Raw genomic sequence first — 26033 nt, forward strand, 5'->3', positions numbered from 1 at the left:
GAGGCAGGGGACATTAATCCCGTGGAAAGCCGGGAAGGGCTTTCCAGGCGAGCGCCTCAGGCTGTGGCAGGCCTGGCTGGGCCTGGATCTGGCCCTCTCGTGCAAGAGTATGTCTGGTATCGTTGCCCACACCAATGTGTCACAGTTTATTGGGAAAAAAAAATCCATGTTGTAAAGCCTGTCATTTAGCACCAGGGAGCAGAGGAATCTTAGTGTTTTGTGAGCCAAGCCCTGGATTATTCCATGGAAATGGAACATAAATCATTGTAGGGAAGGGTGCAGGAGATGGGAGGCTGGGTTGCTGTTAATTGTTAGTGGTGAATTAGGTTTTAGTAAGTACTTAACAGGCAGGTATCTCTCAGGCAAAGAAAATATTTCAAACTCCATTATATTCTACAGAAAGATAAGCTTTTGTCAGTCAGCCAGATTTTTTTTCTTTTTGTCTATCCACTGTGCAGGCTGTAAGATTTCTTTCCCTTCCCTTAGATATTTATTCAGTATAAATAAATGTTGCATTGCAGCTTTCAACAGACACAGCTGGAGACTGTAGGAAGACACATGCCAAAGCGAGTCTCAATCCCCTGAGACACCTGCAAGAGGCAGAACACTGCATGGCAAAGCAGCACTTGCCACAGGCACACCACTGGGTTCCTCTGGCAAGACTCTTCAGCAGCTTGCGGGGAAGAGTTTTATCCCAGTCAGACAGCTGTGCCTCGAAGGTGCGAACAGTGACTCTTTCTGCATCATTGTTATACATGAGCATGTTCACACTGAGCCAGGCTTAGCCTCAGTCTCTGAGGATGATCACTGTGTCTTTATGGGTGCCAGTATCTATGTCATTTCACTGTGTGCACCTTTCCTGGATCTCTTTATTTAAAGCTGCCAACTCAGCCTAAGCGAGTTGGCCAGTTTGTAGTGCTGGGTCATGAGTTTATCATGTGCCTTATCTTTTCTTACAGGCTTTTTTGCAGCATTTTTGTGGCTTTGCATTTTCTTTTATAGTATTTTGGAAACAAACCAAGGGATCCCATGATGAAGCTGATGTCACAGCATTTTGTTCTGAAATCAGAGCAGTGAGTTTAGGGACAGAAGGAATTAGGGGAAAAGTAGTAAGTCATTCAGCTTTATGAGGTGCACTCTGTCTTCATGACAGTGGAAAAATAAGTTCAGGAATAAAAACAAGCATCAGTACTGTTTCTTGGTCTCAACTAAAGGAAGAAACTATTTAAGCAAAATTGTTTATACAGATGAAATTTACTTGAAATACTACTACTGAAAAGACTAAAATTACCATGCTCGAGGCAGAGGAGCAAACCTCAGGAGTATCAACCCAACTCTGCAACTGATTCGTTTAGTTCCATTGGTTGCCTTCAGTTTTCCAGTTTGTAAAGTAGAGAGAGTAATGATTGTTTAGGACAGGAATTGCCCCCTGAATATGCTAAATCCCACTATATGTGGCTTGTGCCTGCTGAGTCCCTTAGCCCTCATATAGGTTGGTTGAGGTAAGCCTTCAGTTTGCCATGTTTGAGCAAGACACAAGCCAACCTGAAGTCAGCAGGATCCCCAAAGCCAAGACTATACAACAACTTCCTTTGCCTGGTCTAAGGGGGCTGTGTTCACTTGCCAGTCCTTGAAATTGCTTTTTCACAGTGTCTCATGCCCCTTTGTAACTCTTGGGAGCCAAGGAAGTTTAATATCTTTAAAAGTCTCAATACAGAAGGTTGCTTGTAATCCTAGTGCTTGGTGCCTGGCTAAAATACCCGGCATGGAAGCTCTGCAAGGTAGATATGGATGGTCTCACCATGCACAAAAATCCTGAAATATTTTGGAGATGTGTATGTTTAAATGCACTGGCCACATGTTTTTAGTTGTATTTGGTGTAGATGATGGAGGAATGATGTGCAGCACTGAAGTTAATCCTGTTAATCCAGACTTTTGCTAGGAGAAGCCTTTGCCATGTTCTGTGCTGCTGTAATCCAGGTTACAGCAATGTAGAACATGGCAAAGACCTCTCCTAGAAAAAGTCTCATGGGAAATCATCAGTAAAATCTTATGCCTTAAGTTGGTAGGCATCCAACAAGACTTCACAGCATGGTATTTCTGGACATGCTCCAAGAAGAGAACGATCCAAACAAGACCATTTGCTGATGAAAAAGATCTGAGTTAAGTAGCAAATGTCTGTGTGATGGGGTGTTATGTGTATGTATTGCATAATAGATACCCAAATATTTATATTCCCTATTGAAGTTTACTCTTTTATTAATTCTTTCCCCTTTTCATATGTATAAGGGTAGCTAGTGAAACAACACTATTTTCACAATATATTTTCACAGAGACATGGAAATTAATGAAGGTAAACATGAAGGAGAAGCAAAGCAACAAGGGCATGTTAAAACATGAATGTAGTTAGAGCAGAGAACAATCAGTTCTGTTTTCTTCTTATGTTTAGTATCAGGTTTTGCGTAAGGCTAAGACATCTATCCAGAAGCTGGAGCAAACCTTGTGTTCTTTGCTGAAGATGAAAGGTAACTGTATGCAAGTATTTGCTTGGACAAAGAGCCTGGACTTGGTTTTTATGTATTTGTTAAATAGGGACAGAAGTACCCAGGAATTGTGCATTTAACCACAGCCAGCTTTGGGTTTAGTCATAGCAATAAGTAAGGGACAGTGAGAGGTCTGTCAGTGCACTGAGCACCGTATCTATCTCAGAAATCCCCTCTGACTCAGCCTTTCCCAGCCTAGGTGAAGAGAGGAAACAAACAATTCCTGCAATCCCCTGGCAGCAGGCCATCCAGCCTGAGCACCCTTGGCAGCTTCAGCCCAGCAGGTGTGGGGCTGGCATGGGTGCCCAGGCTGGATCCTTGGGCTCCACCCAGAGCCTGCTGCAGGAGCTGTGTGCTCCTCCTGGCCACAGCAGTGTGGCACAGTGCCAGTCACAGCTGTCACCAGCACCCAGCCCTGCCAGAGCTCAGACTGCACAACAGCACGCTGTGGTGTGGGGTAAAAGGATTTCCTAGGGTAGGAAATGGAAGCCTCTGAGTGTACTCTGATATAAATGGCTGAGAGAGATGCTACAGTTTTTTCTTTCAGCTTGGCAGGCCATCCCCATGCCCTGCTCTCCCACAGCCTGTGACACCTCGGTGACACTGGCCAGCAGGTACTGTCTGCACTTGTGGCAGCCCCTGCTGGGGGACTCACGCCCCCAAGAACATGCCTTCTGTTTAGTGCTGTGGCCACTGCCTCTGGTAGCAGCAAGCAGGACTAGGGGCTCATAGCACAGAGGCTTTGGACAGGTTTTTTTGTCCCTTCAAGTGTCCAAATTCCTGTCAGCTAGAAAAAAACCTGCTATTCACGTGACTTGCCCTTCCAATGATTTGAATCAATTAGAAGTCTCAGTGCTTAAAATGAACAACCTCATCTGAACCCACATCTCTGGATAACCCATAAAAGTGAGTCACAGGTAGAAAGAATAATTTGACAGAGCAAAGTTGAAAGGATAACAAGCAGGGAGGCTGGTTGAGGGGAGTTTGAAGCAAGCTTCCCCTTGTATGTACTTGCATATATGTAAAATCCATACTGCTTGTGAATCACAGGCTGGATGTCAGGGTTTTTGACATGCAATTTGTTCATTATAAGGTAACCAAATTCTGTATTGACTAGTGCATGCCCAGAGTTTGATTTGCAGGTTGTTTTCACCATCAGTTCTTTAAATTCAATGTTAGGAAGAAAGCATTGATTCTAAGTTCCTCAGTGTTCATAAACTCCCAGTAGTGCTAGTTGTGTTCTAGGAGAGACAGATGTTTCTTCTTTCACATCATTTTTGCCTAATGAAAAACTCTGGCTTGTGAAGAACCAGTTGTTGACAGTGTTCTGCTGGGTTGGGGCTGAGAGTGAGAGAGAAGCCAAAAGTGCCATTGATGTGACAGTGACCTTTCTGCTGACAACAGCCAGCTGCAGTCTGGAGGATGGGAGCCCATCCAGCTTGGAGGAAGTCAGGGAGGAATATGTCAGGAGGCAATTCGGCAGTCAGAGGTAAGGCTTGTACCAGCCAAGAAAAGATGATAATATTTTGCACTTGCTTCCATCCCTGCATCTCTGAAACTCCTTGTCATTGCTACTGTATTTCCAAGCAGAGGTTTTTCCTCATGAGGAAAGGGCAAGGAGGTTTCACCTGGACTGCTGTAATCCCATGGAGTGCACACACATTCTAAGCATGTTGTTCTTCTCATTGCCAGTCAGTGCTTGTATTTTTTCCCCTCCTATGTAGCTGATCTCTGGCAAGGATATCTCATTGCCTCACAAGCAAAAGGAGAAAAAGGCTGGCTTGGGAGGAATGCCCCTAGGCTCTGGAGTCACCATGACAAGGGCATTATTAATCCAGTTGAGAAGTTATTAATGTCGTTTTTTTCCCCTTGTGTTCTTTCCAGCACTACATCAGCCTCAGAAGAAATGAGTGAAAGTGACTCTGCCATCTGGTATTTGCTTCAAGAATGTGAAAAACAAACACTGGAAGAATATGAGAAGCCAGAATTGATCCAGTTTTCAGACACTTTATCCCCAGATCTAGTGGAATTTGAACGGTAGGTGCACCCCACATTGCCTTCAGGTTTTTAATTTGTTTGCAATTATCACTGTGCATCCAGGCACTGCCTTTCATGCAGCCCTTCTGGAGCCTGTGTCTGCCTCACAGAAGCCTTGTGCCAGCAACTTTGGCCCTGCTGGTGATGAAGCTGAGCACTTCCTAAGTCCCTGCAACTTGCACATGGATGGACTCCTAGAGTTGTAGCAGCTCCCAGCTTTTCAGGCCTTGGTAAATCCCTGAAGATTTTTCATCCTTTAAGAAAAAGAAGAAAATTTCTTTCAAGTGTGTCAGTCTCTGTGTTGCCACACATCACCACTGTATCCCTGCTATGGGGATTTAGGAGGGTAAGAATTGCTGCCCCAGATGAATTTGCCAAGAGTCTGGCTGTATGTGTTCCAGGGAGGTGCAGGAACCAGAGGTAAGCACATTCTTTACCTCACAGGGATGCTCATCCTTCCTCTAATGGCATTGTTAGGAGGAGCTTGAACACTTGCCCCTTCCAGAAGCAGACCCTTAGCTCCTGGCAGCTTGGAGTACTTTTCTAGTGGGATCAGAGTAGGGTAAGGCTGGATTCAACCAAGATCTTACAGTCCTCAGCCTCTGGGCTGCAGAATAGGGGTTGTCTGGAAGATCCTAGAATGCATTCTACAACAATGTAAAATTGTCTGCAGCACTGGGGAAGGGGGGGAACCTAAACACTCCTGTGCTACACTTAGAGCCAGTGGATGTGAGTCTGTAAACCTTTTAAGCTCCTAAATGCCTGAAGCAGGACTTAAAAGTCAAAGACTACTGTTCTCATGTCAGTTGTCCATGTATTTATTTGGAAGTCATAATGGTAAAATTACTGGTTTTTTCCAAAGTTAGTGATGTCTTAAAACTGAGTATTGTACTCCATGTTCTTCCCCTTCCTGTCAGACAACATTTAGAGGTTTTATCCTGCATTTCCAACAGGATAAAGGATTATTTGATTGCCATGATATGAGAAATAGATGCATGTGCCATCTGTCCTATCCCATCAAGCAGTGAATTTCACCCTAACCATTCCAAGTTAACAGCATGCAGTGCAGGAGAACCCAGAGCTGCAGCGGGCATCTCTTCCATGGCATCACCACCACAACCAAAACCTTCTGCAGTTCCTTCTCTTTTGCTTTGAACCGCTGTGTATTTCTAAAAATCCCTTTGATCACCGGGTTTTTTCTCAAAAGGAGATTGCAGCTGGACCAGCAGATGGCACCAGCTTCCCACTCCTTCTCTGCTTTTGCTCCTGTTAGAATTGGAGGTGGCTGTAGTTAAGGTAGCGTTTCGAAGACCTTGAAAGGTGCTGAATCAAGATTTTCAGGATTAGAAAAATCTGCTTCATCAAAGACTGCAGGACAGAGCCACGGACACCTGCCTTTCATGTTCTTTACTGACCAGGTAGACCAGGGCCTGTACTGTGTAGACTCTGGCTCTTATCCTGTAGTCCTAGGGCAGATTGCATGTGGTTTGTAGCTAATTCTTGTCAAAAAATGACTTTTATAACAGGGATAAAACGACAAGGACTCTTCAGCAAAGAAAGCAACAGCCTTTTGGTGACCATTTAATCAGATTATTTGGGAAGCATCAGAAATGCTTTGAGCTTTGGCTGACTTTTTTTTTTTTTTTCCCCACGTTCAGCAGCAGGAGATATTGGTAGGACGTCACAGTACTCTGTCCAGTGCAAAATGTGATTGTCTCCTTCCAGCTGGAAAGGAAATAGCTGACTCATGCTTCAAGCTTAATTTCTTTAGCAGAGCAGTCTAATGGTGGTTCATGTACTTCTGCTTGAGAAATTCCAGGTCCTTTGTTTGGAGCTGGACATCCAGAAACCTTAGTGAGTGCAATACTTAACATGAGAGCACTTATTCCCCTTCCAGTATTTTGTCTCCAGCAGTGGTGGAAAATACTCCAGAGTGTGGAAACTTGGGTTTAAACAGGTTTATATTATATTTTCAACATTGGTTTGCTGGAACAAATATTTACAAATAAAAAAGAATTATTTCTTTTGAGTTACTTTCTCATACAATACAGTTCAGTTAATCAGGAAATGTGCTCATGTGGGAAGTCTTCCAAGGAATCATTTTGAGCCCAAACATAGCACCAATGACTGCTGTTTGTTTATCTGCTCTTGGTTTATACTCCTTTGATCTTTTTATTTTTGTCTGAGACTCTCTAAGCATTTAGTTAATGTAAAATAACCTTCAGTGCTGCTTTCTGAAGTAGACATTATTATCCTGTGCCACACAGTGCTAACAGAAGAAGCAGGCTTGTTGTGAGATTTAGTCACTGGGTTGAAATTATTACCTGTGTTCCACCACCAGTTTCACTACAGACTGCATAGAAGTCAGTGTTGGATGTTAAATGGAGGAAATGGAGCTCCCATGGATAAGTCAGAGCATCCAGACCTGGGGCAGTGTCTGTCTGTCTGTATGTACAGTACCTAATGGATCAGGATACAGCCTCAGCCAGGGCTTTAAAGTGCAGTGCAATGCCAGTAAATGCATAAAAAGTCACTTGCAGTGCAAAAGGTTCAAAGGATACAAAGGCAAGTAAGTGAAAACGTATTAAATTCCAGAATGAGGTCTGCCTGTACAACTGCAGTGCCTGGAGCTTCTGTTGTGAGGCAGTCCTGCTGAGGCTGAAGCTGGAGCCTGGTTTTTGCAGGTGAAACTATCAGTGCTGGGCACCATTCAGGAATTGTGTGAAGTCTGGGAGACAGAGTCAGTGAAGTAGTTCTGGATCACAGCTGCTCCCTGGTGTCCTGCTGATTTTCAGCAGATGGCTGCCTTATAGCCTGCTCTTAAGAGATGCTCCCTTTCCTTTCCTTCCAGATACCTGTATTTTTATAAGCACACAGTGGACCTGCTGGTAGAGCATGGAATTGTTTGCACCGGAGAGGTGCCTCTTCCTGAGGTCTCCACAGCTATTTCCCATCTCTGGCAAGAGCTTTCTGAAGAGAGCAGGGACAGCATCTTGCAGTACTGTAGCCAGAGAGATTTCCTCATGGATCCCAAGGCTGCTCGCCCAGAGCCTGCTTGCACTGAAGGTAGTGTGAGGGACAGCGGAGGTAACAGTGAGGAAGCCAGTGGTTCCTCAGTCTCCACACCAGAGGAAGTAAGTGCTCAGCAACATTCATAGTCTGCCTCTGAAATTCCAAGCCTTCAGATGCTGATCGACTCTGCAGCTTTTAGTTGCAAGCATACAGTAATTGTAACTACATTTTCTCAAGATCATTGAATGCGTACATGGAGACAATAAGCAGTCTTTGAGTAAATACCTCTGAGATACCTAGTGAACTACAGAAGTGCAGTGGCAGTAATCCTGCTAGTCTCCACTGACTTGTGGAGTTTCTGTGCTAAGTAACAGTTCAGTTTGCCCCTACCTTGGTCCAGGGACAGGGAGCAAGAACAAGAACTACACAGTTACTGTGCTCTGCACACTCTCCAAAGAGCACAGATGATGTAAATCCAGAAGGGATACCTAGTTTGCCAAAGCCTCCTGTATTTTGGGTTGGGTGGGTTTTTTTCATCAAAGCACTTGGTAGCAAAGAGAAAGTATTTTTAGACCAGTCCCAGTGGTACAAGGCCAGTGACTGCCTGTACCATGCACCTCTGCAGAGCCAAGAAGTCAGTGACTGAGTAGACCAGAGCATTTATTAATAAGAGATTGAGTAAATAACAGCCAGTTCTATCAATGGTTGCTGGAGCAGTGATTGCTGAAGTAAGTAGCTGCTTGAAGAGGTATATGTAATTTGATTAGCTGCAAGGCAGGGACAGATGTTTACCTTTAGCATGTAAGTAAATGGCATTGGCATGTTCTTTTTGAGTCACAGGACACAACTGATATTGCTCATTGCCTCAGGAAATGTCATGGAATGTTCCCTGTATGGGATTTCTGGCACAGAGAGTGTGTGAGCTGCATTATGGCAGAGTGAACTAATGACTTTAGTGGTCTGACATAAGGAGCATCCAAACTCCTTTGTCTAACTGGAGTCAGTTTTGGAGAGACTGAGATCTCCAGCCATAAGCAGCAGTCCACAGTTGAGTCTCTAAGGCACTGATACAAGTCATGGTTTCCACTGATTTTTTTTTTTTTTTGGAGATGTAATGTGAAGTCTAATTCCTAGAGGTTGAAGCACAGGCTTAAGGGAGTGGACTGACCTTGTGCTCCTAGCCATGAAATACAGTTATTCCACATTATTCCTGCCTCCACAAAATCTCTTGGTTTACTCTAGCTGTAACCATACCTGTTAAATGTAAAGAAAGAATATCATGCTTTTAAAGACTTCATTATTAAAAATTATGCCCTAGGTAAAACTTTTTAGGTGGTTGGATATGCTGACATCTGAAGTGCTTTCTCTGCTAGGTGATGTTTGAAGATGCATTTGATGTTGCTGCTGGTTTCCTTGACAGAAGCAAGGCTCAGGGATTGTCCAGCCAGAGGTAAATTACAAACACCCCTTTTGGCAGACACAATACATTCATAGCCCACTGTCAGCAGTCCATGGCAAGTGCTCTGTGGAGTGGGACAACAGCTCTTTTTTAATAAGTGGTCAGAATAGCAGCCTCCAGCAGCTGTGCTCACAATAATACTTCCTTCTAAGGGGAAAAAGTGAAACAACTAATGGTCATTTACAGCAGAATCAGTAAGAATCACCTACTGAGAGCCCCATCACTTCAGGATAACTGGGGTCCTTCTGATTTTCCTTGCACAGCTTTCTGTCTTTTCAGTTTACAATACTTGTAACGTTTTCTTTTTCTCTCTCACTTACCAGGCCTGTGAGGACCAAGAGCATTCCCTAATAAATCAGTTAATCATAAGCCATACTCTCATTTAATGAAACAAAAATGATAATTTTTCAACATTTTCTCCCTTGTCTTACCCTAATTCAGTCACACGGAGGTGAGCAGGTTAAAGTGTGGTTGACCTGAACAGTAACACCAAAGAAACACAGAACCTTTTAAATAATAACATCTCCTTCCTCTTCAGTTCAGATGAGTGACCTAGAAGAGAACATGTCAGATACAAAGCTGGCACTGCCTTTGATTTTTCCCAGTAGACCAAAGAAAGAAAAGCATTGTTTTCCTCAAGAGGAAAATCACATTATGATTCATCTTTTATGTATTCTTGCTACTTAGTCTTTGTTAAGATTGTTTCTCTTTGCAAATAATGTTTTTAATCTGTGGGGGTTTAATCCCATTTTCTACTTATTTTTCAACATTTAGAGTGATATTTAATGTGAATCTCTTCCTTTCACCACTATTCCAGATTGCACTTCCAGAAGGGAATAAATTAAAATAAGGTTGTTTTGGCTGATTATCAAAATATACTTGAAGGGATAAAAAACCTTAATAAATATTTATTTATTAAATAACATTTATTAGGTCACAATTTCCATTTGCTTTTAAAATAAGATTAAGTATTCCTTAATACTGCCAAGTATTGCTATAATCTTTTAAATCTGTTTTAGGTCCCAAATCAGTTTGGTATTTCAATAGTCAACATTTGTTTTCTCTTTCTTGCCTGGTGTTCTGCACCTTGTAATTCTGGACAGAGCTGTGATGGCAGAACCTTGTAAAATCCCAGGAAGAATACAGAGGTGAGGTCTAGAATGAAAAGCTTAGCTTTGTGCCAGTTACCTGAGAACACACCTGCCACTTATAGCTAACATGTCATTTCATCATCACAGCTTACTGCATTCACTCAAAAACTTTACAGAAGTCAGAGCTGTTCCTCTGAACAACCCTACCAAATACACTTCCAGATAACCATCGTTGCTGGCTGTTTTACATGGATATTTCTTTTGCCCAAAACAGTGTTACCATGCTGTAATGTATCAGCAGATCTCCTTGTTGTGACACCTGTTCCTTGTATTTCTGTTCTCTCTTCTTCCATATCTGCCTTGCACTGGGCAAACAGCATCTCATTAATGCATCCATCACAACTCCTCCCTGTCTTGCTTGGCTATTTTCTTTAATATCAGAACCATCTTGAAAACAATTTGAATTTTTTTTATTTGTAAGTAAAATATGGAGGAGAGAAAGTAAGAAGAACAGAACAGAAAATTAAATACGGTATCTGATTCCATTTTCAGTTCAGCATTTGCAAGCTGCACTTCTGAAAATCCAGAGGATCACCAGAGACTCTATGTGCAGGTCACTGACTTCCTAAAACACCTCTTCTTCACTAATACACAGTTTTGCCAGGTAAGCCTTGCCAAAGGATTCCTTACAGAAGGAGCAGTGTATTTCAGAGCAATGTATTTCAGGAGCTATGTCAGAAAGGGATTTTTGTATTCAATGTTTCTGATCATATTGTCCAGAATGATCCCATAAAGAACTTGGGGTTCACCATTTTAGATGTGTCATTCCAAAAGGCCAGTAGGATTGCCTTTGTAAGAGGTTAAGTGTGAGTGAGCACTGCTTTGAATATTATTCAAAATGGCAAATGACATGAGGAATTGTAAATTATTATTATTATTATTGTTTGCATGAAAGTTCCTTATAGAACAGCTTGAGTGATCTCCTCTGAGCAGGTTAAGCTCACTTTCCAGCTCTCCAGCAATCCCCAGCTGCTTCATTCTGAGCTCAGCAGAACCACCACCTGCTTGTCTGGGAGCCAGGCTCTCTGCCCTGAGCCCTCCACTGGCAGGCCCTAGGAGCAGGATATTCCTGTTCATGAAAGAGCTGATGAAAAGCTCCTGAGCTTCCCCTTAACTTCAGCCTACTGTTGCAGGTTTGCTGAGCCAGAAATCTTTGTGTTTGCATTGTTCTTCCTCCCCTTCTTGTCTCCCTGCCATGGAGGTGTCTCAGAGCTTGCACTTGGGTAAAGAACTGAAAGGGCAGAGCTTGTTCTGGTTCAGAGTCAGTGGTGCCTCCACAGCAGCCATTGGTTTGCTGGTTTCTGTTGCCCAGATCCCACCTGGTGTTTAAGTAAATGACTATGAGCTCAGCAGGCCTAGAAAAGAAAGAAAAGCTATAGGCAAGATAAGGCATTTTCTGGTTTTAAATTTCTTTTGTGAGTGTCGTGCCTGGCGTAGTCTCATCTTGTCCTTCTGCTTGGGGCTGCCTGGTTATGTGTGAGCCCCAGTCCATCTCACAGCTCCCAGATGAGGTGGTATGGGAACAGGTAGTGTCTCTTTCAAGGTTTAAAGAGGAAGATTCAAAATAAGACTGGGAGGGATGGGAAGACAAGCAGCAAAAGAGCCCAAAGTACTGCAAATTGGCAGTTGACTGTACTATGTAGATCCAAAAGGAAATAAAAAGCTGCAAAGGGTTCTTTTACACAGGAACTTTTAGTTATCTGTGATAAGACAATAAAAAGGGAATTTGAGCAGAAATCACCCAGGCCAGATAATATGAAGGTCACAATCTGTTTTGATTTAGAGTGCAGAACAACACATCTAGACAGTGCTGCCAAGAGGCAAAAGAGTAGAAAAAGGAAAATATGACTGACAAGCTATTTTTTGTTTTGAGAGCAGAAATTCGGATCCATCTCAAAGCAAACAGATTGAGACAGTTATGAAAGTGGTTGCAGAGCAGGGATAGAAGATGTTCCAGCTAGCTTGAAACACACCAACTCAGGCAGCAGCAGAGAGATCAGTATAGGCTACTCACCTTCCCCCAGAAATTGGGCTGCTCAGAGCATCAGAGACTGCTGGACTTGACAGGGAAAGGAACCCGTCCTGCTTCCCTTACCAGACTGAACCTCTGCAGACCATTCCCCTTCCCTGTGCTGGTGCCATGCTAGCACAGGAGTTTGGGCAGTGCTGGCACAAATTATCTCAAGGATAAAGCAGTGTCCCAGTACACTGTGCACACACCTTGTAGGAGATACAGAGGTGGGTAGCAAGTACAGTAAGTACCAAGGTAAGGCATGTGATGGGACCCCACTGAAACACAAAAGGCAGTCCATGGTCTCCTTTCCTTTCACCTGCAGAGCTGATGAGGTGATGGATTTTATTGCTGGTCATTCATGGCACTGCCATGTTCTGTCATTTCTGGTTAACTGTGCAGGTACAAACTGCAGCTCCTGCTGTTGGACTGTGGATGGTCACAGCTACTGAGCACAGCTCCTCCTGAGCCGCTGCCCTGGCTCTCAAGGCTGCCAGGGGCTTGCACCCCACTGGAATAAAAAGCTTCAGAAAGACTCACACAAGAGGAGAGGGGAAATAATTTGGACAAGGAAAGGGAGAACTCTTAAAAGGGCAGGGACCCCAAAATGAGAACAGGAACATGCTTCTACAGTATATGATAGAGAAATATTTCTGAGCACGAGATTAGTTAAGCAATCTTGTAATTTTTCAAGAGCTGTTGTCTTAAGGTCACATCATAAGAGAAGCTTAGCAGCAAAGGCAATAAAGAGTTAATTTAGACTGAGATCCAAAGGTTTTACCTAAATGAAATGCAGTGGGGTTTTTTTCTGAATAGTACTGAGCACCTTTGTGTCTTCAAAGGCACACTTTCTTTTAAAATCATGGATTTTAGATGAGTCCCTTGACAAGCAAGTGGTATTTAGTGCTTCTTAAGCTATACACTTTCAAACAGCACCTATTTTTAAAAGCAGTATTTCACTGAAGAGTCTTGCATCAATGCAGAAGGTGGACTAGATGGACTGCAGGCATGAATACTTTTATCTTCCAGACTTTGATTTCTCAAGAGCCACTTGTTCTCTGTAAACTGGTGAAAGAGAAGACCCTTTCCTTCTGTTGCTAAAAGTGGAGCAAAGCCTGAAGTTGGTAGAAGTTAAGGCCTCAAAGATGCTGTCATACCTTCAGAGCCTGTTCTGTGTCAGACTTGGTACCACAGTCAGTAACAGCTGTCTAGATGATGTAAATAGACAGAGGGTGAAGCCCAGTGATTTTAGAAAGAAATTGGCAGAAAATTTGAGCCTTTCTTCATCAGGCACCTCAGGAACTCATCAAGTGCTGGTGGCTGATTCAGAGAGGAGGGAGGGCTCATGCTGCATTTTCTGGTACATCAGCTCTTGACCAAGTCACTGTAGATTTGAAATTCAATGAACTCCCCTGGTTTTTAATCCTGCTTGACTTTGGGGGGGCTTTCAGGAAGAAGATCTTCACTATGATCATGAGACCGTGATGCTGCGGTGCACGGAGACCTTCGATGATGAAGATTTCTAAGCAGTGTCTCCAGCAATGTTTTGCCAAGCCCTGCCAGGTACACCAGGCATGGGAGGAGCCTCACCTCTCTCAGTGAGCTGCCTCTCTCAGCAGAGTGTGGAGACACTGTGTTGGTTTGTTATCATTGATTTCTCCTTCCCTCATTAGTAATTCTTGATATATCAGTTGAGTAATTTATACTTTTTAAAGGTTTTAAGGGTCTTAGCTATTTATTAATATATGTTTTTACCCATTGCTATTTAATGTTTAGCCTTGCTTCACAAAGAAATGGAGGCATGTACAGTTATGTGACCTTGCCTAGCCTAAGGTGTGGGAAGAGCAGCAGGGAGGCCAGATCAGTGGCAGTCTGCACACTCCCACAGGATGCAGGTCTCAAACTGCACCCTGCAAAAGTCACCTCCTGGCAGTGATTATTTTTCTGGTGCAATTTTTCATCTTGGGCTCATGAGGAAAGAGGGATTTCCTCACAGAGAGTGGAATGAGGCTCTTCTATCTCTTTATGAGGACAGCTGCAGTGAGCACCCACTCCCCAGTCACCCAAAAAAGTGCGGGCACAGTAATACACTTTGGATTATTTACTTTTGTGAAGTGTGTAAAGCTGAGTGATCAGCCCTGTGCTCTTCTTCCACATCTAATTCTTGGATGAGTAGTGCTGCTCAGATAGTGTCTTGGAATTAAAAGTCCTGTGAAATTGAATAAAGTCCTTTACATCTCTGAGTTATCATTAAAGGCTCTCTGCAGACTTGAACAACTGTATTCTGATAGTGGTTATCTTGAGGTCATGCTACCAGCCACCACAAACAGAAAGGATGGAAGTTTTATTTTAAAACCTAAACTAAAGCTGCTGTGCCTAGCTGTCCAACTTCAGCAGCCAATTTTTATACTGAGTCCGAGAGGCCTGGACTGTGGCCCAGCATTGCCTTGGTGCATAAAAGCATGATACATTCAGGCAAAAACACGTGGAGCTGAGAACTGAAGTACAAGGGAGGAATAAACACTACAGAGAGCTTTCTGGCCCTGCAGCTGAGGCTGTGGTGGCACTCCCAGATGAGTGTTTGTCATACTGCTGTGTCTGAAAGTGGGGTTACAGGGGTCCTGTTTGGGTTTAAGGGCTCTTCAGAGTTCTCCAGGGTGCAGCCTTGCTATTCCCTGGCCTTCCCAGTGTGCTTCATTTAGATATGCTGGCATTGTTTGAGACCAGAAGCATTGTGATGACATTAAGGGGAAGATGAAGAACACATTACTTTGATCCCTTCTCTTGCATGATCACAGTTCACAGGAGTGCAGTGATTCTTTGAATACCTGCAAATGATTCTTTAAATACTACCTGCCACCACTTACTCCAGCAACCACCCTGAGAAATACCATTACAGTGTATGTGTTATTATTTATTATACTTACAAAAAACAAGTATTAATCTCAATGAAGGAAACACAAACTTATGCTACAGCAGTAATTTTATTACACAGCACCAGGAACCACAGGACCACATGTGATCACATTGCATGTGGCCCTACAGGTTGAGGCTAATAGGGAATAGGAGCAATAACCTGCACACCTGTTTTCCAGAGAAGTGCTTTTCACCACACTAGACCAAACAGGTACAGCAAGGGTACACAGGACACAGCAGCAGCATAGGGATGTGTAAGATTGTGAGCAGAAGTGCTTTCTCCATTATATTTGATGAGGATTCCTTCATCTTTGTAAGGTTGGGTGCCCGGCCTGTTTCTCCTGAGACTCCTCCCAGCACTCCGAAGGTAGGATACATTTCAGTAAGGCTGGTATATTCTGTTAGGTTAAGAACCTAACTAAGGTCTCTAGAGCCCCTCTGTGGTCTGAGGCAGAAGAGACAGGTTCAGAAGACAATCCATCCCATTAATTTTAGGTGCCTCTCTTACAACAACATTCATTTGACTGGCTAACTGATGGGAATTTGGAATGAGATGAATCATGACCTAGAGGCACCTGCTCCTTCCCCTCGGCCAGGATGAGGTATACAGCACAAGGTGAGAGGTGGGTGTTGCTTTAAGGTGCTGGGGATTAACCCCAACCCAAGGGATGCCTGAGAGAAGTGCAGGGCCCATGTCAGGGAAACTCCTTCAGCTGCCACATCAGGGGACAGGAAGCCCTCCTGCTTGAGCTGAGCAGCTGCCCCTTAGGGTGCCCAAGGGTCAGTGCAAGAAGGAAACAGAAAACCTTCCCTAGGCACTTCTTGGGCTTTGGTGTTCCCCGAGGAGGGACCAGGTTCTTCCTACAAGTGAGCAGGCAGGAAGAGAGAAGGAAAAAATTACTTCCTCAAGGCTATCAGTGGTGCAGTCAGCAAAGCTGGGAAGAAGAAGACATTATCCTTTTCCTGCTCCCCCCTCTAACAGCTGCCAGCTCACGCTCAGACGATAGGGGCTGCAGACACTTTCAGACCTCTGTTTCTAGGATGAGTTCACTTGCAGGCGAGGTGCTTATATCCTTGTATCAGCACTAATTGGTGCTGATTGGTGTATCAGCACCAACCTCAGAGTTTCTTTCTAAGCTTGTTTCAACACTGGTTTTCTGCCTAGCAGCCTTCAGTTCATCCATTCTCTTGTCCCAAGACAGTTTTCTGGGGCAAGCAGGGAGATAGCGAAACCAGGAGACATTGCAGTATCTGGTGCCTATGCCAAAGGGAAGATCATAGACCTTGGAAATGAGCTGAGAGCTCTCCATCCCTCCCTTGTGGCTTTGCTTCCATGCCAGGAGCCCCCGCTCCTCCTGTGTTCCTGCAAGAGCAAAGTGAGGTTGTTGTGTTTAAAACAGCAGGGCTGCTTTGTGTGCCTCACACCCACTGCTCAAATCCCAGCACACCCAGCACAAAATACAAATCCCTTCTACTTAAACCCTTCCAGCTCCAAAGAACTCTACAAATATTCACTAATGAGCTTCCAGACAATAACCCTTTTCCTGCAACAGCTTCCAGATAAGCAGCCTTCTCCATGCTTTCCATGGGAATGACATATACCAAGAAGTTTTCACCTGCCACAGGAGATCCAAGAACTGTTCAAAGGGGAGGGAGGTTCATGCAGTGCTGGCAAAGCAAGGCTGGATGTTAACTGCCCAGACAGACACTTCAGAGCAGCAGTTACTAGTCACTCACAGGTATTTACCCTAGCCAAAGGAATTCCCTAGTGCCTGTGACTGCTGTGGCAGCAAAGAACCTCTTGGGAAAGGGACTGATCCTACCTGTAAATTCTGCCCAGAGGAGCTGATGATTGAAGGCTGCAGGAAAATTAATGAGCCAAAAGGAGGCTGGCTTTCTGAGAAGCCTCATACAGTAACAAATCTGGTAAACAAAAAGAGCACCCTTTCTTCCTGCTCTTCTCCTGCAGCAGAAAAGAGGGTTTCCTCTCCTATTCTTATGCCCTCCCTCCCCATGCTAGATGAAAATCCAAGGCTCTTTGCTGCCTGTGAGGGCCAGCACCAGCCTTTCCTACTGCTTTCCACTTCTGTGGCTTTAGTTCAGCTTCAGTTTTAGCAGCTCCCATGCTGGCACACGTTGGCTCCTTCCACTTCTTATAGCTGCCTTCCTCTCCCCTTTTAACTAGCAATATGGTTTTAGGCAGGCATGTTCCCTGAAAGATGTTTGCCAAATAATCCTTTTCTTCAGCCTGGGTTCTTCCTGACAAATTATTTTATTTTTGATAAGCTGCTGTTTTCCAGCCAGACCATTTCAGTGATGTCTCCTGTTCCCCACCCTTCTCTGGGAGGAGTGCAGTCACACGGTATTTCATGGCTGCCAACACAACTCCTTTCCACAGAACAGGAGTCATGAAAATAAAAAGTACCAGGGAACAAACCCTTGGACAGGCACAAACTACCAGCTCATTTGAGCAAATCTTACCTGGAATGGTGTTATCCAGGATAAATGCCAGAAATCCACCCACAAACATGCCAGTGGTGAGAAGCACCAGGATCACTTGGTCAAGCTGGATGATTCCTAGCAAAAAAAAAAAAATCCAAACCTTCGGATCGTGGTGTAGGAAGAGCATTTTACCTGTTTTACCAGCAACATTTCTGGTGCCAAGAGGCTGCAAGCTGCATGCTTGCTTGGACTAGGCTTGCTTGGATGAGACTTGCAAATCCAAAGCAGAGTGTAGATTTGGAGTGGAAGGGAGAATGATCTCACAGCCAGTTTCAGACCTATCATTTTATTCTACATGATTATTCACAGACTCACAGTGGGCAGGAAATGGCTCATAAATACACTGAGAGCTTATGAACAGTGCAGACCCCAGCACTGTCTGAGAAAAAGCCATCTTCTGCTCCAAACACATTCAGCACCTGCACAACATCTACAGCTCCCTACAGAGCACGAGCTTCAGTTCCCAAAGAAATGTGAGTATATTTAGCATGGGATTTCAGCACAAGCTCATCAGGTGTGATGTCTCCCCTTGAGGATGGCCATGACCAAAGCCCAGTGGCACTGAGCATCCGACAGGACATCTGCAGAGCATGGGGTTTGTGGGCCCAGCTCTTTAATCAGCCCACCCAGCACACCACGTGTGCTTTAGGAGAGGACACTCTGGCCTTTGTGAAGAAGACATCAGTCACACAAGACACAGTGAAGGGCCAGCTGATGGAGAACTGAAAATTTCAATAAAGTGAACTTGATGGAATTCGGTAGAGGAGTATGCTCTTGCATTTTGAAAGCACATCATTTCATTGTGTATGAGCACATAAGAAAGCCTCAGTCATTGACAACTCAGTCACTGACCAAAAGCAGAGATTTCTGCACCAGATCTATGCATCCAGGGCAAAAGGCAAAAATAGCCCTCAGAAAGAAACAGGCAACAGTCAAAGCACAGATTTCAGCGTTTTATAAGGAAAAAACTATTTTAAAAGATTTCTCTGGTCAGCCTGTCCTTCCATTTCATGCTGCAGAAAATGCTTCTGATGTCATTTCTTACCTGTTTTCAGCAGAGCACTATTTTTGCTTGCCCAGTTGGGAATTGTGAGGCCAGCAAATAGAGAAAATCCAAAGATAAAGATGTTTCTTGAGGAGTTCATATCTGTATACTGCACAGAGAAATTTCATACATTACATGCACAAAACTCTGGATTACTGTTGTGTTCATAAGACATGGTGGGATGCAAACTCTGGAATCAGGAATGGACCCAGCCCTGTTGCTGCTGGGGCATTTGTGTTCCTGCAGTCCCCAGTGCCAGCCAGCCCTGCCCATGCCAGGGAGCCCTCTGGGATTCAGCCCCTCTGGGTACCTGAGGAATTACCAACATAAATGTTTGCATTTGCTGCAGTGGGGTTATAGCTGACACACTCTGTAAGAATCTGACTTCAAACTAAGGGTGCTGTATGCAGTTTTGGGCACCACAATATAAGATATAAAGTGATTAGTGAGTGTCCAAAGGAGGGCCACGAGGATGGTGAAGGGTCTGGAGGGGAAGCTGTATGAGGAGCAGCTGAGGTCACTTGGCCTGTTCAGTCTGGAGAAGAGGAGACTGAGGGGAAGCCTCACTGCAGTCTGCAACATGAGGGGAAGCAAAGGGGCAAGTACTGATCTCTTAAATCTCATGACCTGTGACAGAAAATGGCATGGAGCTGAGTCAGGGGAGGTTTAGTTTGGATATCAGGAAGAAGCTTTTCACCCAGAGGGTTATTGGGCACTGGAACAGCTCCCCAGGGAAGTGGCCACAGCACCAGCCTGACAGAGCTCAGGAAGTGTTGGAACAATGTTCTCAGGCACATGGTGTGACTCTTGGGGTGTCCTGCTCAGGGCCAGCAGTTGGACTCGATGGTCTTGATGGGTCCTTTCCAGCTGAGCTTATTCTATGATTCTCTGTTTCAATGAAATGAAGTCCCCTTCACGAGGGAGGCAGCAGTGCTCACACAGCTTTACCTGCAAACTGGAAATGCCCACTGCCACGATAACGCCGAACATCACCAGGAACATGCCTCCAATCACAGGGATGGGAATGCTGGCCAGCATGGCCCCAACCTTCCCCAAGATGCCGCTCAGGAGCATGGCACAGGCACCAGCAATGATCACCACTCGGCTCCCCACCTGCAGCAAGAGGAAGAGGAGGCAGTCACGCACTGACCGGCAGAGGAAGGCCAGGGGGCAGGCTCCAGAGCAAGCCTGTCAGGTAGGTGCTGCTGCTCTGGCCCTAGCACTGCATGGCACGTTCAGAGACAGCTGCTGGTGAGCTGGGAGCTGACACTGAATGGGAAGCATCAGTGTTTGTGCACCACAGATATTTATCACGCAAGGCACTCCGAAAGCACCACACCTATTTACTCGTGTTATCCTCTCTCCTACTACTGACAGAACTTAAACAGTTTGCTGTTAAACTGAAATTAAAAAAATAATAATAATTAAGAGCACAGTAATACCCACTTGTTCTTGCTTTAGCCTAGAAATATCTTGGCATACATACAAGCCTGGCACTGCAACCCCCCAGCCAGTTCACTGGACAATCCTTCTGCCAGGGCTTGGACTGACATCCAGAAGTGGCTTTCAATGAGGTATCCCACAATGATCCCTCCATTCCCTTCAGAGACCTGAGCTGGCTGGCTGCTCCATCCTAAGCTCTGGGGTCTGATCTATCCTTTTTATGGTCAAAAAATAAGAAGTGAGGAAGTCTTTTGCTCTGTCTCTATCTCTCATCACCCATCTATCTGCAGTAAAACCATTTTTTTCTCGTTTCTTCCCCTAGGCCTTTTCTTGGTTAAGCACTATGAAAAAGGTGGGCTGAAGGACCAAGCCATGTCCTTTACTCAGATCTGTTAGAGCATATGAATAGGAAAGAAAAAGTATCTGCCAAACAAAGGGTTGAAAGAGACATTTATATAGAAGTGAAAAGGAAAGCAGCAGTATTCCTTAAACTTCCAAGTCAAGAGAAGCCTTGCCCACACCAAAACTTGGACTGCCAAAGAATCATGCTAAACTTACAATATTTGTGTCAGGGCAGCTCTGTAATCCTCTGCAAACATTTTATAATTCAATTAACTATTTTAATCCCTCCCTTCAAATATCTGAAGAATGTCTAATTACAGGACAGGCTTTTTGTGAATGCTTTCAACAAACACATTCTCAGTAACTAATAGTGTCTCTTTTTAAGTATTTCTTAAACATGTCAATTTAAAATATTTTAAGTCTTTCTTGATTGTGAAAGATAAATAGAAAAGATTTGGTGTGGAGTTTCAAAATAAAATCATCCACTGCCTTCAGGTGCTTCATTGCTTTTTATACTCTGGCTGACTCTTGGGACATTATTACCACCTAAATGTTAGTTAATCAAAGTCAACAGATCTATTTGTTCAGGATTAGAACAAAGATTCAGTCTCAATTTGCTAAAATGTTGAATTACCAAGTATATGGAGTTGGCCTTAAATGCAAAACACCTAATCCAGTGATAGCACTGTGACCATATTCTGCTAAAGCCACTAGTTTGGAGTTTGCTTCAATTATGTCAGGAAAATGATAAAATCAGTTTTCTTTCTTAAGGCTGAAGAAACTGCAGGGTTCCCCACAATATGTGGTGACTCTCAGGCCTTTACCTCTCTTTAAAATCCTCCTTTTCTTGGAAAGGAGTTCTCAGTACTGGCATACTGGGCCTGATCAAGCAGTTTAAATATTGGTGCCTGGTGCCATGTAAGATGTTGCATTTTGGCAGCTTCTGGCAGCTTCTCTTGCCTTATCAGTCAGCCCCTGTATGTATCTGAGATCTCCAAAGACTTCTCCAGTGGTGCTGGACATCTGCGTTTAAGAGAGGAAACAAGTCCCTTGTGTTTCCATTTGTTATGGAAGAATGTGTTTCCCACGTACAAAAAGAAATTAAATCTGCCTTGTGCTCTCAGCACCCCCACCTGTCCCAGCCAGAGTGTTTACACTGATTTCAATTGACTGAGATGACACTCTGTTTTCAGCAGAGGTGGGATCCAAGGGAAATACCTCTCCTGAATCAGCAAGGACGGCATGTCCTCCTGGAGGACTTGGCATACATTGTGAGAATACATGTCCTGTAATCTGGTAATTATGAATTTGGGCAGCATCCCATACATACAAGCATGCAGCAAACTGCACATCAGGAAGAGCTGGCTCAGGTATTTGGTTAGTATGCACAGACTCCCTAGTGACAATGCACACGTGGTGATGGGCTGAACTGGACTCCATGCAGACATCCAGACAGCCCTTGGTGCTCGAGGCAGACACTAACACTGCCATGTGTGAAAAATGGTTATCGTGAGGTTTATGAAATCCAGTGAAATAAGCAATATTGTAGAGTGGAAGCTGTAAGGATTTATTTACTGACTCACAACTCTTCTGGCTTATCATTGCTTATTTGGCAATGATTTGAAAATGTTGTCCAGTTAGCCTAAATGTCTGCCAGCCTATCCTATGGCTGCAAAGCTTAGTGAAAATCTTTGATCTGATTGTCAAGCTTATCTCTGGAAATTTATTTCCTTGATAAGTGCGATTAATACTCAAGGGACTCACACACAAACCTTTGCAATCACATTTTGTAACCCTGAAGAAATCGTCTACCTTTCACATGATTGCCATCCTTGGGTTATAGAAGTTGTGGAATTTGAAGCCCTATTAATATTCACCCTTTCCCTTTCTCTCCTCTCTCTCTCCATGCCCGTATGGGTTAGCTCAGATGTAGCACTGTCACTCCAGCCTTACCTAGGCCAGGTGTCCATAATTCCCTATGCAGGCCCGAGGCAGAGAAAGGGAAGCACTACCCACCTCTGTTAAGTCATTTGCAGTGCTGCTGAGCTGGTCACCAATGTGCCAAGGCACAATTTTCCCATGTTCTAAGTTAATATATTGTAAGGGAAGATGAAACAGGAAAGCCTTATAAACATGATTGTCTGGCAAAAGATTTTGAGAATATAGAAACTATAAATGAGATTGAAATGAAAGCAAGCTTTGAGATACCTCAGTTACTGAACAACTGGAAAACAATGGTATGGCCAGACTGAAGGTAATCCCCTTTTGATGAAGCAAGACCCTCTGCTTGCAGACAGGTCCAAGGGTCAGAGCAGACCCTACTGGCTTGGCAGAAGGGGGGTCCAAAGAGTCGTTTTTAGGGTTTAAAATGTAACACAATATGGCAATGTTATGATTCTTATAGGCTGTATGTAAATGCTATAAGATTTGTATACTATACTAAATTACTTAGTGAGAATTAGAATATTCAACACAGAAGATTTATTGTATTGTAACAAGAACCTCACTCTCTTACCCTTTAATGCTCTTACCTTTTTTACTCCCTTACTCTCTTACCCTCCCAGCCTCTCTACCCCTCTCTTCTCTCGGGCCTGCTCCGAGCTGTGGCTGGCAGCCCCCAGCAGGGCCCTGCACGCAGGCCCTTTGCAATAAATCCCAAGTTCCACAACCTGGCTGCAGAGATCTCTCGTCTCCGTCCGTCCCGACCGTCCTGCCCCCCGACACTCCGACAATATATAAGTTATAAAACTTTGGGGAGGCGGCTTGAGCTCCCTGCCCAGGCCCAGCACACAGCCATGTGCACACCCCGCGGGGGAGCCCTGCGGGAGGCACCGCCCTGCGGCCAGGCTCACCTTGGTGATGCCCAGGACTCCCACATTCTCGCTGTAGGACGTGGTGCCGCTGCCCGTGCCCCAGGCCCCGGCCAGCAGGCAGCCGATGCCCTCCACGCCGATGCCGCGGCTGATGGCGTGCTCCGGCGGCGGCGGGGCCCCGCACAGGCGGGCACAGGCGTAGTAATCCCCCACGGACTCCAGCATGGAGGAAATCACCCCGGCTAGGATGCCAAAGATCCCGGCCAGGCTCACCGTCGGCGTTCCCCACTGGCCTGCAAGTAAAGAGCTCGGTTCAGGTGGAATTTCAGGGTTTCATTTGTCCTGAAATCTGCCCCGAGGGATGCAGAACAGCAGGAACTGTGTTCTGAACTGTGGCTGTTCGCCTGATTTTTGACATGTCCTCTCCTCCTGGTAAGTGGAGGTGGAGGCAGGAGTAGGCAGGATGGGGAAGGGCAGGCGGCGGTACCTGGGTAAGGCAGGCGGAACCAGGGAGCCTGTGACAGAACGTCCCCGCGGCTGTCTGTCCGGGCCAGGTGGCCGTAGGCACCGGGGGCCGCAGGGAGGACGCCGGTCACTGTCAGCACGTAGCACAGCAGCCAGCTCAGCGAGAGCCCCAGCAGCACCTGCCCATCACAAGCAGCAGTGGCGGCTGGTTAGGGTAAGGCTGCGTCCTCAGCACGGCTGCGGTGGACCATGTGTCCCCGCCCGACCCTTCTCCCTGCACACGGAAGGGAGGCAAAGAGGCAGCAGGAGCTCCTGGTGGCCCTCTCTTCTTCTCTCCCTCCCTCCCAATAATCAGGGCCATGGGGAGCTTTTTCCTCTCTGCCCCTTGCCACACAGGCTCAGCTGGGAAGCATTCACTCATCTGGACACGAGTGGAAAGAGCCCAGGCAGCTCAGGGTGAGTGAGACCAGTCCCTGTCACAATTCCCTGGTACCCAAGAACCCCAACGTACCGGGAACATCTGAAAGAGGTAGACTGGAGAGGAGTGGGACTTCTTGCCTCTCTGGTAAGATGGCAGCGGCACAGCAATGTGTTTCAAGTACTGAGAGAACAGAACTATGAAAAAAATAGTCCTAGGAGGAGGGAAAATGAGACCATAAACAAAGGGGGTGCCCAGCTGCCCACCTGTCCCCACACTAAGTGAACACCTGCTACCCAAGAGCTAAGGACTCCAGAAGACCCATGAAAACAGGCTCTCTGCAGCAGAGGGTGGCTCTCCACTCCACCAAGCCAGATATGGAACAAGCTTTCCATCACAATCTACTGATAGCTCTGCATATTTGCAAATAACTCTTTTACCCTTATTGTTTCAAGACTGACACCCCAGGCAGTGCACCTGTGAGTATGACACTGTTGCAGAAAGGTTAAAAATGCCTCCTAAGTAAAAGAAAGACCTGACAGACATGCAAGGTGCAGGTTCTGCCTGTGTAATTCAGATATACTAGAAATACAGGATTTATTCTTTCCTGATTACAGGTTTTGTTCTTCAAGAGGCAAAAAGCTCCTATAACACAGAGTAAAAGAAGAGGATTTGGTTTGGCTGTGTAAATCCCTGTTTTGAAAGAAAAACCCATGCTGGGACTGTGGGGCTGCACATGGTGCCCTCAGAGGCCTCCCAGCCAGCCAAGAAGGGGAGAGCATGGCTCTATGTCTGCGAGGGCTGAGCTGAGGAGAGGCCTCCATGGCAGGGCTGTTCCCTTGTGTCCCTGGCAGCACCCGGGGCTCATGACAATGGAAGTAACTGCAGCTCCTCTCCCATCCCTTGTGTAGGACACAGCTGGAACAGCAGCACATCTGGGTGCACTCACAGCTTGCCCCCCAAGTGCCTTTTGCCCAGAGGGGCCAACCAGAGGAAGCTGGAGGCTACCACATGTGGAGAGAGGACAGGGACTGGGCATCCCACTTCAACTGCTGAGCTGCTAGAAGACCATGGATATTTCCTGGGTTAGCCAGGCCTCTGAAGGCCTCCTCATTATTTTACAACAAATTTAAATTTTACATTTTAAATTCACATGGAGTGAATTTAACTGGATAGGATTTGGTGAGCAATCAATTGCACCAGCTGAAGTGCACTGACTTCACTGGAAAACTGGTAGTTTTCCCCATGTGAAAAGGTGACAAATTGTAGGTGCAGTAGTCAGGGACAGGCAGAATTCCCCGTGTGAAAAGAAAACTCTGTCCTCACTTCTCTGCAAAGACACTCCATGACATACACAATTCAAAGCACTGGATGACTGGAGGGAGAAAGTCTGAGGAGGAACTGGTTTCCATTTTTGGTTTCTAATGCTACACAGACTGTGAGTGCACATTTTGTCTATTTGCATAAACAGAAGTGCTTAGCAGCCTTAGGACTCTGGAGGGAACAATTCCTCCTTCACTCATGTGAAGACAATACATAAAGCACCAGCTATTTCAACATAGAATACCTGAATGCTCAACTTGGTCATTTTAGGAATGTCTTTTAAACGTAAATAACAGGTGTGTAAGACAGTGTGTGTAGACAACTGTGACAGAGACTGCACACACATGGGGAAGGCTTGTACCACTACTGACCTATGGACTTTGTATTTTTACAAAAATCAATGATTTTTTAACTCATGTTTGGGTTTTGCTTTGTTGCTGAGAGCTTAACCTCCTGGGGATTGGAGGAGAATGACTATGTCACATGGCTGTCTTGCACAAGCCTGTCACATGTTGGTGCTCAACCTATAAACCTTGAACCCAGGGGAACTCTG

At 45.1% G+C, this 26033-nt stretch overlaps 2 protein-coding genes across 7 annotated transcripts in view; one reads left to right on the top strand and one right to left on the bottom strand.

The window, feature by feature from the left end:
• The first annotated feature begins 515 nt into the window (after positions 1 to 515).
• STRA8 (stimulated by retinoic acid 8) lies at positions 516 to 14482 on the top strand. Its single transcript, XM_026796811.2, has 8 exons — positions 516 to 719; positions 2450 to 2525; positions 3948 to 4032; positions 4428 to 4580; positions 7432 to 7714; positions 8966 to 9042; positions 10695 to 10806; positions 13665 to 14482. The coding sequence occupies exons 1-8, from the start codon at positions 612 to 614 to the stop codon at positions 13737 to 13739; spliced, it is 969 nt and encodes a 322-aa protein (XP_026652612.1). The 5' UTR covers positions 516 to 611; the 3' UTR covers positions 13740 to 14482.
• Positions 14483 to 15178: 696 nt separating this feature from the next.
• LOC102069622 (solute carrier family 23 member 1) overlaps positions 15179 to 26033 on the bottom strand; it is a 33029-nt gene continuing 22174 nt past the window's right edge. For all 6 annotated transcript variants that reach the window (XM_014271816.3, XM_074539544.1, XM_074539545.1 and 3 more), the window contains 7 exons: positions 24251 to 24371; positions 23762 to 23918; positions 23314 to 23567; positions 19625 to 19789; positions 18677 to 18785; positions 17611 to 17706; positions 15179 to 16492 (listed from right to left, as the gene is read on the bottom strand). In XM_014271816.3, coding sequence (XP_014127291.1) covers positions 16215 to 16492; positions 17611 to 17706; positions 18677 to 18785; positions 19625 to 19789; positions 23314 to 23567; positions 23762 to 23918; positions 24251 to 24371 — 1180 coding nt within the window. In that variant the 3' untranslated portion in view covers positions 15179 to 16214. The remainder of the gene's footprint in view (positions 16493 to 17610; positions 17707 to 18676; positions 18786 to 19624; positions 19790 to 23313; positions 23568 to 23761; positions 23919 to 24250; positions 24372 to 26033) is intronic.

The sequence above is a fragment of the Zonotrichia albicollis genome, chromosome 4 (assembly GCF_047830755.1).
Source record: "Zonotrichia albicollis isolate bZonAlb1 chromosome 4, bZonAlb1.hap1, whole genome shotgun sequence".
Lineage (NCBI taxonomy): Eukaryota > Metazoa > Chordata > Aves > Passeriformes > Passerellidae > Zonotrichia > Zonotrichia albicollis.

Excerpts from the sequence above, each read along its gene's own strand:
- STRA8 (XM_026796811.2), top strand. The coding sequence starts at position 612 with ATGGCAAAGCAGCACTTGCCACAGGCACACCACTGGGTTCCTCTGGCA. Across the intron at positions 720-2,449 it reads CAGACAGCTGTGCCTCGAAG|TATCAGGTTTTGCGTAAGGC; the intron begins GTGCGAACAGTG and ends TCTTATGTTTAG. Across the intron at positions 9,043-10,694 it reads CAGGGATTGTCCAGCCAGAG|TTCAGCATTTGCAAGCTGCA; the intron begins GTAAATTACAAA and ends TTCCATTTTCAG.